Source organism: Cyprinus carpio, chromosome B17 (assembly GCF_018340385.1).
Source record: "Cyprinus carpio isolate SPL01 chromosome B17, ASM1834038v1, whole genome shotgun sequence".
Classification (NCBI taxonomy): domain Eukaryota; kingdom Metazoa; phylum Chordata; class Actinopteri; order Cypriniformes; family Cyprinidae; genus Cyprinus; species Cyprinus carpio.
The window spans coordinates 20,886,743-20,901,711 of NC_056613.1; the positions used below are offsets into that span (position 1 = coordinate 20,886,743).

General features: G+C 35.8%; 1 protein-coding gene across 1 annotated transcript; it reads left to right on the forward strand.

Moving 5' to 3' along the window:
* On the forward strand, positions 1-5,349 carry ngb (neuroglobin). The gene is made up of 5 exons (XM_042742758.1): positions 1-196; positions 422-655; positions 1,634-1,742; positions 2,997-3,116; positions 3,281-5,349. Exons 2-5 carry the CDS (start codon positions 558-560, stop codon positions 3,431-3,433), a joined length of 480 nt encoding a protein of 159 aa, XP_042598692.1. The 5' UTR covers positions 1-196; positions 422-557; the 3' UTR covers positions 3,434-5,349.
* The last annotated feature ends 9,620 nt before the right edge of the window (positions 5,350-14,969 follow it).

Here is a 14,969-nt window from a genome sequence, read left to right on the forward strand (position 1 = left end):
TTTGCATGTGTGTGAGAGAGCGGGGGAGCAAAGAGGAAAAGAGAGAGAGTGAGACAAAGAAAGAGAGAGAGCAAACACAAGGATAGCAGGCTTGACATATACATATTCGCAGTGAACAAACAGAAATCCTAATGCCAGAGAAAGACAGACGAAGCCAGTGAGAGAAGAAGGTCACCTCTAGAGCAGTGGAGGAACGGTACGTCAGCTTCACTCTGTTTATTGTGACCATAAAGTCAGGGCTAAGTTAGGTTTCTTCAGTGCATGAAGCATCTGTTGGAAAGCATTTGCAGCAAAATTGATTTCAGTGCATTGCAAATAGATTGTAAATGAAATGTATTTGAACCTATAGACCCTCATGCATGCTCCTCTGATAAGTCTTATTTGTCCTTGGGAAATGATATGCAATGTTGGCACTTCACAGGGGGGTCATACCTGAAGACTGAACTCTGGAAGTCTGGAAATGGGAATTCGGGAGGTCCTACTTTAAACGGAAGAAGACATTTTGATCCCACACCATTGAAAGACGACCGGAGAACACAGCATTACTGAAAGTCACAATGGAGAAACTCTCTGAAAAAGATAAAGGTCTGATCCGGGACAGCTGGGAGAGTCTGGGGAAGAACAAGGTGCCACATGGAATTGTTATGTTCACGAGGTAATATATCAAGTCTCAATGCATGCTGGCTAAAACTGTTTTGCAGCAAGGGGTAGTGCTATTTGATTTAGTCTGCATGTTTATTTAGAAAGTTGCAGGTAGAGCTGTGCGGATCATGTACATGTATGCTGCTGGGACAGATGCATTTGTCCAAAACAGGAATTTAATAAAATAATTATATTCAGTAATGAATAATGTATTTAAAATAACAAACTATTTTTAAAGTAAATACATTTTTAGAATTTTTAAGCAAATAAATAGCACTTAATCATGCAATAATTGACAATCAATGAATAATGCATTTAAAATAATTAACTATTTTTTAAAGTAAATACATTTTTAGGTTTTTAAGCAAATAAATAGCCCTTAATCATGCAATAATTGACAATCAGTGAATAATGCGTTTAAAATAATTAACTATTTTTTAAAGTAAATACATTTTAGATTTTTAAGCAAATAAATACCACTTAATCATGCAATAATTGACAATCAAAATGGAGTGTCCTTGCATTCCATAACTACAGATTTTACTCATCGTGAAGGTATAGCAATTTAATAAACAAACTGAAGCGTAATGTCTTTAAATCCTCAGAAATTCTCCATCAGTCTCCCTCTGTATGTTCTTCTAACCGTAGCTCAGTAAGAGGCTTGACTTGTTGCTTGGCGACAGGGAGCAGCAAGATCATTTTCATCAGAATCACCTTCTCAAAAGAAAGATGCTACCAAGTATCACTTTCCTGAGTATTGCTTTTCAAACTCAGTATAAAGGATAAAAGTGACTTTATTTGAAAGAAAAGGGGATTTAAGCTACAAAGGAAAAAGGATGTGCATTGTTCTGTTCAACATCAAATGCCTTAAATTACCTAATTTAATTATCCTTCTTGTTAAGGAAATGTGAAATAAGCAATTGTGGTTGAAAATCCATGTCAATGAACTGCTTTGTAATGCTGCCTGTTTAAATGTAACATTTCTTGTTAGGTTATTTGAGCTGGATCCAGCTCTGCTTACTCTCTTCAACTACAGCACAAACTGTGGGGATGCACCTGAATGTCTCTCCAGTCCAGAGTTCCTCGAGCATGTCACCAAGGTGAGCCCAGAGGTCAACTCTGCAACAACTGGCAGGAACCCACTTTTGGGCCATTTCTCAATACATTTTCTCATGCTATCTTGTGCCCTTGTGTTTTCACTCTACATCATTATCAACTGCCAATGTTCAAATCCCATAATAATAATAAAAATAATAATAATAATAATAATAATAATAATAATAATAATAAACATAAGTAAATAACTAAGTAAATGTTTCAATTATTGTGCATTAAACTGTGCTACTACTTAAAATGTGTTGGGGCGGTCAGTTAAGCAATAAGATCACTGCATATGCATCATATGTATATGCAAAATACGCTTTGAATGGCCAAGGAGCTCCGAAAGAGGCCACATGACTGACAGGTAAAGCAACCAATCATGTTTAGTTTTGTGCCACGTCATGTTTAAGGGTGTGAAAATGTCTCGACAATAACAGACCTTTGTGTAAAACTTTTGGACATATTTGAAAGAGTCTATGCCGCAAACTTTTCATTTTTCATATACTTTTGAAAATCTAGCGTTTAGTTGATCCTGATAAGCACTGATTGTCACAGCTGTAAACACAACAGCTTTGTTCCTCCATGAGGGGGTTTGGAGCCATGACATCTTTGTTTCCAGGCAGTACACACGTCTCATGGAAATTCTGTAGAATTCAACCAATCAGATGGTGGACGTGACATCTGAGGCTGAGACCAGGCAAGACCTGTCTTCATGAGAGCGCAAGGCTGTTCTTTGCATTCTTAGAACTTAGAAACAGTCTTGGTGTGGCATTGTTGGTAAAGTAGTTGATGAGCCGGTAACTGAAACGTTGGTTCCTCACAAAGAGTAAAGGATGTGTTTAGTTGGACATTTTAATACTAATCCCCCACCTACAGCAAAATTGCCTGAAAGCTGGATTTGCTCCCATTATATGTCAAAAGTTAGGCATTGATATGTTTGGTTGTTGTTCGTTGCACCATAGAGCCACATGGTTCATTTAGGACCAGAGTGTCCAATCCTGTCCTGGAGGACCCTGTCCCTGCAGAGTTTAGCTCTAACTTCAAATAAACACACCTGAACTAGCAAGACATCCAAACAGTTGTGCTGGAACAGGATGAAGCTAAACTCTGCAGGAGGTGACTTTCCAGATTTTTTGGACACCCGAAAAATTTTTTAGGCTATAATGATTCTTTCTTTTGACTAACTTGGACCCAACTTTTGAGTTTACAGTCATGTAAACCCAGCTCAAGACCGACTGTATATATTTGTTCAGGTGATGTTAGTGATCGATGCAGCTGTGAGCCATCTTGATGACCTACATACATTGGAGGACTTCTTGTTGAACCTGGGCAGGAAGCACCAGGCAGTTGGAGTGAAGACTCAGTCCTTTACTGTGAGTACACTTTGCCAACATGGTTTAGTTATGATGACTGAAATTACATCCGTAACACTCAAGCGTCAAAGATGACAGTGAGATTGACAGTGATCTTCGGGGAGAGTCACAGTGATTTTCCAGACCATTGATTGATTGACTGGGTTCTTTCACATGTTTCTTAGGTGGTTGGAGAGTCCCTGCTTTATATGCTTCAGTCCAGCCTGGGTCCAGCTTACACGACACCGCTGCGCCAGGCTTGGCTCAATATGTACAGCATCGTGGTATCAGCCATGACCAGAGGTTGGGCCAAGAATGGCGAACATAAGTCCAACTGAGAAGGAGTTAGATGTGAGATTCACACTGGAACACCCTGGTCACAAACTAACTTCTCAAAAATCGTTTCAAAGATTGAGGGGCTTGGATATGGGACCACCATTGGGAAAATCAGTTCAGCTGAGTTGTATTTTGGCTCACTGAACAGTCCTAACTTTGGTAGCTTGGTCTAACTGCAAACTGAGATTGTAGATAACGAAGCCTATGAGGTTGAAGTATGCTTATTAAGAGTGCAGGACATAGATAGTTTATGGTTGAAACTTCAAAAGCAAAATTTGCTTTGTACATACAGTAATGACTAAGTACATATAGTAATGACTAATTGTATTTCCTTAAACTATCTTAAATGACTGTCTTGATGTATTGATGTTTCATGTGAGTGTAAAACAAGTTTGACTATGCCCATGTGAGCTTGGTCAACTTGAAAAAAGTTTTATTCTGACGCCTCTTGGAATCAATTTAGATGAAGGCCTTAAAGCCACTACAACTTAACCCTAAATTACACATAATTAATGCTCCTGCCTGTGCTGTGTGTAGTTTAAGTTTACTGTAAGTTTAGTGATGTTCAATAAGTTATCTGAGCATGAACATAGTAGTATTTGGCAATATGGTCCAAATGATATTATCAAAGACAATAAGCAATCAGTAGCCATGATTTTTGACACCATCCAAATGTTCATGTAAAATGTTGTTTGCCATATTTTTCAACCATTAACAGTATTTCTGGCGATGAAAGTAAATGACGAGAACTGTTACATCCGAAATAGCTTTTGGAATTTTTAGACTGTTAATTCATGAACCTGTGCCATGTCATAAGTTTACATTTCCATTGTATGGGATTATACTCGACGCACTCTACTCCAAGGCTTACTTACGAAAGACTTGTGTAGACTGTTACTTCACGTAAAGTGACTGTTATATCATAGTGACTAGATGATTTGTTCACCTATTTACAATTGTAGATAGTCAAAAATTCTTTATGCTAAATGACCCGGTCCAGGGGGTGTTAGCTATAAATAAGAATTTTATTTCACAATTTTTGTTAGCAATTTTTGTGAGTAATATTTTTTAAAAATAGTAAATTGCATTAGTTGGCTTATTACAACCTTGTAAGTTAAGAACATACACACTCTTATCTAAGATAAGAATATTTGTTGCCATAATTATGAGCTATAGAAAAATGTTAAAAGCGATGATAACCTTTTTGCTGCTATTCAATAGCTTTGTAGAAATGTTGTCCTCTTTATATGAGAGATATTTCTACATTTAAATGGTTCAGGCCAAGTATTTCAAAATGTGTAGGACTGTCACAGATATTGAACCTGCTGGTATGTTACATTTTACATGTTACTTTATATGACAATACCTACTAGCCTTTTCTGTATATTTAGGTGTATGTGGATTGATTATTTAATTTTATGTATTGCTCAATGGTGCACTATTATACTTTTTGTGTAAAATATATATATTTTTTCTCTCTTTGAGACTGTTCTCTTTTTCTGAATATGTATGTACCACCTAATGGCTTTCCAATAACCTCTAAGATGTCTGTCTTTATGGAATGATTAGCTTATTAGTATTGATAATCTTTTATGAAGATGCAATGTTTACAACATTTTCAAGTGAAAGCTGATGTTTATTGACCATTGAAGTGTCGTGTGTGTGTAGTGTTTGCTTCTGTGCTTTTTCTCTTGATATTCTGTGACTGAATTGTCTCAATGTCTACCTCACTGAAGCAGCTGATATTAAACAGCGATGTTATGACCTGGCTCCTCAGTAACCAAAAAGTTATATTTCAATTACACTGTACATCCTTATTCCTCAGCCAGTCACCAATCAAACTAGATTCAGGATCAGTCAAGGCTCTATGTAAACGTGTTGGAAGCTTATTTGTAATAAAGGACAGAAATAAAGAAAATCTTGTATATGAGTCTTTTGGTGGAAATGAGTGTATGGAGATTCCATTTCAACATCTGATCTCTCTATTGACCTCCTTGTCATATTTATAATATTAGAAGTTGATATCAGCATACAGTGGCATATATTTAATTTGGAAAAACAATAACTGCTGAACTTCATTAACTTTTAGGGACATATAGTGACATTTTTACATGGCTAATTCTTAAATGACTTTGAATCCTAAATATGTATAGTTTCAGCCTTGCTGTGACCCTAAATCCAAATCGTAAAAAAACAACATTATTTCTACCATTGTTAATAAGTTTGGAAATCATATTTTTATAATCACAATAAACAGTTTTCTTTTAAAATATGTTTACTTCGACCCTACTACATTTTATTTTTCATTTTTTTAGGGTTAAGTCTAATAATGGGCTTGCACATATAATTGCACCATGCCACATAATTTGCAGTCAGTATACAGTTTTGTACACATAACAGAGTTGAACAGTTGATAAGGCCAATATGTGTACAAAAGTGTAAACATTATGAAAAACTGATTCAAACCAAGGTTTCTCTTAGTTCATGTGATTGAAAAAAGTGATCCCTTACAACCCGTTATTTTGAAATTGGAAAATTTCACAGCATAACAATGTTAAACAAAAAGCATTCTTCATAAAATGCATAAATCAATAAATTCAAATATAGACATTTAAAAGGATAGCTCACCCAAAAATGATAATTCTGGCATTAATTACTCACCCTCATGTTGTTCCAAACCTGTAGTACCTTCATTCAACTTCGAAACACAAATTAAGATTTTTTTTTTTTTTGATGAAATCCGAGAGCTTTCTGACCCTCCATAGACAGCAAGGGAACTGACACGTTCAAGGCCCAGAAAGGTAGTAAGGACATCGTCAAAATAGTCCATGTGACATCAGTGGTTCAACCTTAACTTAAGGAAGCTACGAGAATACTTTTTGTGTGCAAAGAAAACAAAACTAATGACTTTATTATATGCATGTGCTGTGGTACTCTTGTGAACACACTGACACGGAAGAGAAGAAATTGTTGAATGAAGTTGTTATTTTTGGTTTTTTGCGCACAAAAAATGTTCTTGTAGCTTCATAAAATTATGGTTGAACCACTAATGTCACGTAAACTATTTTAACAATGTCCTTACTACCTTTCAAAGTTTCAGTTGCAGTCTATGGAGGGTCAGAAAGCTCTCAGATTTCATCAAATATTTCTTAATTTGTGTTCTGAAGATGAACGAAGGTCTTACGGGTTTGGAACGACATGAGAGTGAGTAATTAATGATATAATTTTCGTTTTTGAGTGAACTATCCCTTTAAGGCATAAGTTAGGTCAAATTCTAATTTCCTTCTTTTTTCTTTTGCAGAGTTAAATCTAAACCAGTTCATGTAACAAAATTCAATTAAATCCCATTAATTATATCAACTGTAAGTCATGAGGACATTGTTTCTTGAAGATGATCCTTATATAACACTGGCACACTGGCTTGAAGAAAAAAAGAAATAGCATTTGTCTTATGTTATTCTTCACAATGTCCCAGTTCCAATAATCAGAAGGTTATGAAGAAATACTGTTTACGCCTTTGCACTCTCTGATGTGACATTGTCAGAGTGGATGAGATGGAGCAAAACTCCAGAAGCGAGAGCTGCTCACTGGGTTTGTGGATTCAATTACACTGCATCATTGTAAATGTCTTGAAGGCTGACTGTCAAGCCTAAGCATATTCTGCCTCACATATAAGAAGCAAAACTGTGCCTCCACAAATATCAGCATCTATCCACCACTGCTATATAACACCATCTGAGTATTTTTTTTTTAATTTATGAGGTTCCTATTTGAAATTTATATGATTCCAGATGTATAATTATGAATATTTCTAAGAATACCAAAGAATAGAAGCCACAAACACTTGTACTATATCTGCTCTAAAAGCTAAATAAAGTGTAAAATTGAGAGACAGTGGGAGAGTGGGAGAGAGACAGAGATAAAAAGGCGCAATAATAATAAAAACAATACAGACTAGAGATCATTATTTTTAGAAAGTCTGCAATGTGTTGGAAGCAGAGCATTAGAAATTACCATGACAACCATGACAAGCACAGTGAGAGAGTGTGTGGAGTGTTTGTATTTTGAGACTCAGACAGTAGAAAAGAGTTGTTGAGCACACTCCTGTCCTCAACAAGATGACTTTGGGATCTTTTTAAGCATTGACTTTATTCAGTTCACATACTTGTCACAGTGTTCTGGTTTACTATCAATATTTAAAATAATTCGCTTTACTCTACAGTATCTTCATGTTATTTTTCTAATTTAAATGTATATTTATGTTAAATAGATAATCTTAGAGTAGAGTAATAGATGACCCAAATATTGTGATAAAAATTATGAGGTAATGCGAATGATATATGATGAGAATTATTAATGCAAATGATATATGATATAAGGTGATATGAGTTGGCAGAGGGAACGAGTTTCAGCAACAACGAAAGGATTGGTCTGTTCTTCACACAAAGCTGTCAAATGTTATCAGAGGATTTGGAAATAGCACACGAGTTCTATGAACCAAGAGCTCCAAACTTATAATGCTAGAACCCTCAGAGATAGAATCTCAAGACCCACCAAAAACACTTTGAAGTGAAACATGAGAAGATAAAAAAATCCTTTTTAGTTCTCTCTCTCTCTCTGTCTGTTATTTTGCTTGTCATATTACATTGGGTAAGCCTGCTAATAAATTTGTATTATCAAAAGGATATGTTAAGCTATAAAAATGATGACAACCATGTAAGAATCCACCTGCCAGCCCAAAAAGCGAAATCCAGCAGCCTGGTCGAAGGTTTAATGCATATTCAGTCTTTTACTTGCACTTCTGAATTTATCAGGATTTTGTTTAAATTTTAGTCTAGCTCTGTGTACAATCTGACTCCAATTTCACGTGATCATTAAATTTGGGCAATATTTCTATCAAAAGATGATCACAGATATTGATTGTTTATTAATTTAGATATTTGAGTATTCTGGAAATCCCATACTTTCAATTATTCGTTCATTAGGGACCAGGTATCGCACAGGCCGATAGTGAACCCACGGGCACAAACTCGTCAGTTCTAAACTTACTCAGAGGATGCAGAGTGGTTATAATACCTTTAAGTGAGCTGCACCCTGCATGCTCATAGTAAAAAGTATATTTTTTGTATAACCACGAGAGCTACACCGTGTTAAGCCAGTGAGAGTCAGAAATCAGAAGATTCCTAATGGTGTCCCCATGGTTCATCCATTGGTGCTTCCGTATGATCTGTCCTGAACGCAGATTTGTGGAAATACCACTACACATTAATCTACTTGGAAAAATGATTTCAGAAGAGATCAGAATAAATCAAATAACAATTTATTATCAGTCAGGTAAATATGTATTATGCCAATTTACACAATCAATTCAAAGATATCAAATCAAAACAAGACATCAGATTCTCAAAGATAAATCTAAGTGTAAAGGATGCATTCCTGACTTCAAGAAAATACATAGTATAGAGTGTGTGGACACACTCCATACTACGGGCTTTCTGGCTACAGAATCACAAAAAGTAGTGTTTTGTCACTTCCCTTATATAATCGGACCAGACAACAAAGAAATCTTCAAATCAGCTGTAAAAACATAAAATACCTTTTGGTTGTTAGGTTCAGTGATCACATCAGGGTCACACCTGGCTGGAGACAGATAAACATTCTAACAGACCCTTAAAGGGGGACACACCCCCTCCTCAGCAGAACACAATTCTACAAAAGTTTTCAATATTTCTCATAATATAAGTGACTACTGTGATATTGAGACCATTTTACCAATCACACAGAGACCTTTAAAATGACACCAAACATGAAGGGTTAAAACAACAGGTTCACAAGATACATGATATATGGGATATATATATTCTTGATGAACTTTGAGAGAAACCTTTTGGGGGAAAAGAGGAAGAGGCAGAAAGAGCAGGGGGCGAATGGTTTTATGGTTTTGCGGCATGGCATCTGTTTTGTGTAAGTTTATTGGCTTCACAAGGAATTAATTTCATAAGGAAATAATTTGACTCCTTTCAACCATAAACAAACACATGAGTGTGAAGTGTGAGTACAGATTAAGATGACAGCATAAAATATATATCTAAGAGATTAAAATAATTTATAGATTGACAATATATTTTTGCTTTCTTTGTGGCACATCAAGTGCAGGCTAAAGGCTTTTTTAAATAAATGATGCATTGGCATCAAACCTACAATTCAGTGATTGTATCAAGTGAATCATTTGTTGATTCAGTAGATGGTCTGACAGATTCGGTGCAGTTCAACACTGTAAAAAATCAAAAGCTGAGAAAACTTAAAAGTTTAAGGCAACCAGCTTCAGGAGATTTTTTAGTTTTCTCAACTTGTTTTCAGTTTATACAACAAAAAGTTGAGAAACCTCAAAGATTTCCTACAAAAACAAGTTGAGAAAACTCCAATATCTCCGGAAGCTGGTTGCCTTAAACTTTTAAGTTTTCTGAACTTTTGATTTTTTTTATAGTGAACAATGTACTAAAACTTTTTCCTTTACACTTTTGAAAAGTTTAGCGCACAGATCTACAAAAATGACTAAATTCACTGTATTATGTATGCCAGGCCAGTAGTTGGCGATATCACTTTGTAAAGAAACACTATGTGCTTGCTCACATACCTATAGACTGAACACGTAATCACATGTGCATGATATCACCGTTTTCACAAATTCAAATTTTTGTAGTTTGCTCTGAGATGATATCATTTTCTAAAACTTGCACTTTGAAAAACACATAAAAAGTTTTCATTTTTAGTTGAAAACAGTCTTGCATAGGTACTTCTTTTAAATAATTACGTCAATTCATACATATTTTACTAGGTGGCTAAATTCTCAAATTGTATGAATTCGTATGAGTGAGGTTGTGGCAATTTGTACAATTTGTGCATATTTAATGAAGTTGCAAATTCATAAGTATTCGTATGAAGGACCAACCCTAACCCCGCCCCTAAATTTATCCCTCACAGAAATCAAATCGCACAAGTGAGGTTTTATACAAATTCGTACGAATTAGTCACTTCGTAAAATACATACAAATTAGTTGTGAAACAGCATTGTAATTTCTTTGCGATCATTAAAAAAGAAAGTGATACATGAAAGGAATGTGTGTAGTATGAATGTAATTCGTTATGTTGTCATTGTCATGTGACCTGTGACTTCACTGCCATTCAAAAATCATCTCCTGTGGACTAAAAGTAAAGTGTCCATTGGATGTGCACTGTGGAATCTCACCGGAAATAGAATCTCATCCAGGGACTTTTTGCCTACTGTATTATGCATACTGTGAATTTAGACACATTATGTTCACATACTGTTTTTCACCTACTATGTATGCAATTTATTATACTATATGCAATTTTGGATGCACCGCCTCATGTTAGAAATATGTAATATCCACTATGAGTACATACCCAAATATTTAAATGCTCTCTAACAAAACTGATTTTTTACGCATTCATTTATTCCCACTCTGCAAATCACTAGTTGGTCATAAAAACCACTGGTATGATCTACTTGATGAGACTTTTTAATCTTTGAGTGAATTGGCCATTCTTCACTGTGTGGTAACCAAGATCAAAGTTTGAACTGAACATTCCAACTTTCAAAAGTGAACTGTAACAGTTGTGGATTACTGTAGGATCAGTAGCTGTGTCGTTCGTTCGACACCTTCCACGAGGAGTTGGTGGTACCTTACTGTACATGTCAGTCTCTGGTGTTGATGTTCCCTCTTCTAATGAGAGTCCTTCTGTGACACAGCCTCTGCCAAAGTCTTCACACCGCTCCTCGACATCTCCACTCGTTTCCCTCAGGATCCCACTAATGACAGGAAATACAAGACTGCACACAGTAAGCGGTCACATGGTTATCAAATACTCTCTGCACATTTAAAGTTGTCGTAGTGTGTTTGCCAAGAAAATTGCAGCAGACTGTAACAGTAATTCCCAGAAAGAGTTCACACCACACATTTATGCCAAAATTTAAAAGCAGAGCGGCTTGACATATCTGGGACAAAATGAAAATTACATTACTTACTTACTAAGTTATTAAGGGGGACAAATCATGGGGTTTTCCTGCACTTTTTAAATAAAATAGCTTGATGTAGTATGCAGAAAGATTATGTAATTATATACTCACAAAGCAAGGCTTTTCTCCTAGTCCATTTGAAAAATTTATGGAAATGAAGCTGCTAAAATTTGGCATTCTTAATAAATCATAATCATCACAATTATGAAGTCAACCATGACCATGTTAACATATGACCACCCATATTTACATATCAACAGATTTCGTACTCAGCAACTTATTATGAGAAAATAGTAATTTTTGGGTGATGTACCCCTTAAAAAGATTACAGTTTTAAAATCATTTACATACTTTAGTCTTAAAGGTACAGCAGCAAAAACCGTTGGTTTAAAAGAATAGTTAATCTAAAAATCAAAGTCAAATCATGTCATTTTAAACCTGTATGGCTTTTTCTTTTGTGGTACATAAAATAAAATACTTATGGTCAAGCATAATAGTGCAAAAAGAAAGATTAACTTGATCAAGATTCCTGTGCTAATAAAATGCAAACATTCTAACATAACAGCTTGGTTTATAACAAATCAAGCTGTTCAGATGTACATGCACAGCAGGGGAGACAAACACAGGTAGCAGTCAAATAGGGAAAATAGCAGCAGTTCTATTCCAAGCATATGGCACAGAGGAGGAAAAAGCAGCGTGTTCTGTTCCCAGGGGTATTCACCTCCTGAAGACTGCCTGCTCGGGAAGGTTGCTTAGGAGACAAAAGGAAAATGTCAAGCAATATTTTTTCCTCCTGTATTGACACTTGCAACTGTGGCAAGTGCATTGCTTTCTTCACTGCTCCCATAAGTGGAGCACATCACTGATGAAACATACCTGTGCTTGGTCTTATTTTCCTTTCATTTATGCAACATGGATGATTTTTTATCATCATATATTGAGAAAGTATTGTTTTAGCATTTCTGCACTGTCTATACATTTATAAGTTTGGATGTCACCTGCACTTTTTGTCATTTCAACTTGACTACAGATCACATGACAATTTTAATAGTATTCGCAACTAATTTGCATAATATTAAGGGCTATTCAGACTGGCAAGGATATGCAGAGGACCAAAAATGGAAGACCTTCATTTCAATAGGAGTTGAATGACTACAGCTGATAATGAAACATAGTTGAGCAGAGATTAACAATGAAAATGAGAAGTAATGCTATGTGGCAACAATAAGCTTTGGTGCATAAGAATCGACGAGAAACATTCAAGCATGTGAAACATTAATGCAGCTTCAGTGTATAGTCTATGTAAATGGCAAATTTTGTATTCTTTTTGCTATTACAGGTGCTGTTTATGTGTCATATTTGCAGCATAAAATATAATATTTAGTATTCATATGTGACATCTGACTCTTACTATCATTTAAACTGGTAATTTTCCATCTCTCTATAGCAATACACACTCACACACATAAATAATTAGGCTGACTGTTCAGGGCCAGGCCAAACTGTGGTAATTAGTATGCAGACTCACTTCTTTTCACAGCCTGTCATTAAAGAGGTGAGCTGTGGCATACACTCAGCCACATTTGATGCCTCCAACATATTAATCACCGCAACCATCAGGGAATTCTCACCCCGCTGAAAGGTAAACATCAGTGTAATTAATCCCAAAAAATCCTGGCAAAGGCACGTTGTGCTACTATGTCCACACGGGATCATTTTAATCTGAACATTTGAACTTTTCCACCCATTGCAGTTACTGTATGTAAGTTTCTATCTAAATGTGTGCATGGACAAATGGTTGGGTCAGTGTCCTTGCATAAGAACATCTCAGCACATGCATACAGACCAGCAGTGGCACAAACAAACAGCTCAGTATAGAATCACAGAATGTCTCCCGGGTTGTTACTTCTGGAAAAATGTTTAGAGATTTAGATGTATCCACATTTTGGCCCTCTGTCAGATATTCCTGCCAGTTCTCCAAAAGAAAGGAAAATAATAGCTGAGACAAAAACCGCTGAATACCCCAAATAAATCAAAGACTGCTTGTGGATGGACATTCACAGCGATTCAAAGGGCAAATCAATTAAATATCAAACTAGCTTTCATTTTTATGGGTTTATTTCGTATTTCCACAAGCATCTGATGGTGGGACACATGTAATTCCATTTATCAGCACTACACAACCTATGGAACTTTCCATATAGAAATGGAAACTTCCATAAATGAGATCCTGGAATATACTGTAACTTAATTCCGTTCTAGTAACCTACTGTTGTGGTTTTTATAATAAGTCTAAGTAACAGATATTTACAGGGAAAGAAATCATGAATTTTAAGAGGCTGTGTCTAGAAGCTCAGTGAAGCAGAACATCAGAGTCCACATTTTATTCGGCTCCATTATGATTGGATGTGCATGTCCTACTTTTTGGAAGCATTTCTCATGTGCGGCTTCAGTTGTTGTGCTGCTGTGGTGTCTCATAACACACACACACATATACACGCATAACACATGGTAATGACATCTAGTGTGCAGGAAAAACATAATTGTCAGTTTTCATGTGTTGACCAGTCAAGTGACCACTGGTCGTCTTCTGGTGTGGCAGGAGATTTAATTAAGGGGCAACGTTTTATTTTCTGAGTCTGAAGAACACTTACAGGAAAAATGTTTTTGAGACTGCTGCACGAAACAAAATTTTTTTTTTGTTTTTTTTTTTGTTTTTGTGAATAAAAAATTCTGTGGCTGCCCATGGTAATGTTGCTATAAAGATCACCAGGGGTACCTTAATGGATCCTGAGGTCTTCTGAATGCCCAGTCCCCATGCCGCTATATCAGGATTGGTCCCTCCTTTAATGTAGGTCTTATCACTATTTCAATCTTTCTACTTGAAAGTTTCAAGTTTAATTCAGTGTGTTACTTGTAAGTAATTTAAATGGAACTTAAAGTAACTTAAAGTTCCCCCCAAAATTAAATTACTCACCCTCATGTAAGAATTTTGTTCATCTTCAGAACACAAATTAAGATATTTTCGATGAAATCCGAGAGCTTTGAAAGGAGAGGAATGCACAAACAATGCGTCGTAGTACTCTCATGAACATGTGTCAAAGACTGACATGGAAGAGAAGAAATTTTTGAATAAATTCAGACTATTTTAATTATGTCCTTACTACCTTTCTAGGCCTCAAATGTGGTAGTGGCATTGCTGTATATGCAGGGTCAGAAATCTCTCGGATTTCATCAAAAACATCTTAATTTGTGATCCAAAGATGAACAAAGGTCTTACGGGTTTGGAACAACACAGGGGTGAATGATTAATGATAGAATTTCCATTTTTGGGTGAACTATCCCTTTTACTAGCAGTTTCTGAGTAAAAATAGTTTTCAAACACCAAATGTTTCTCAGCGTAGCACAAACAGTGCATGACTAGTTAGGCTAGGAATTTGTTAAAACCCATATAGAATGATGAAACAGAGACACTACTAGACAGCATAAAGTTTTTG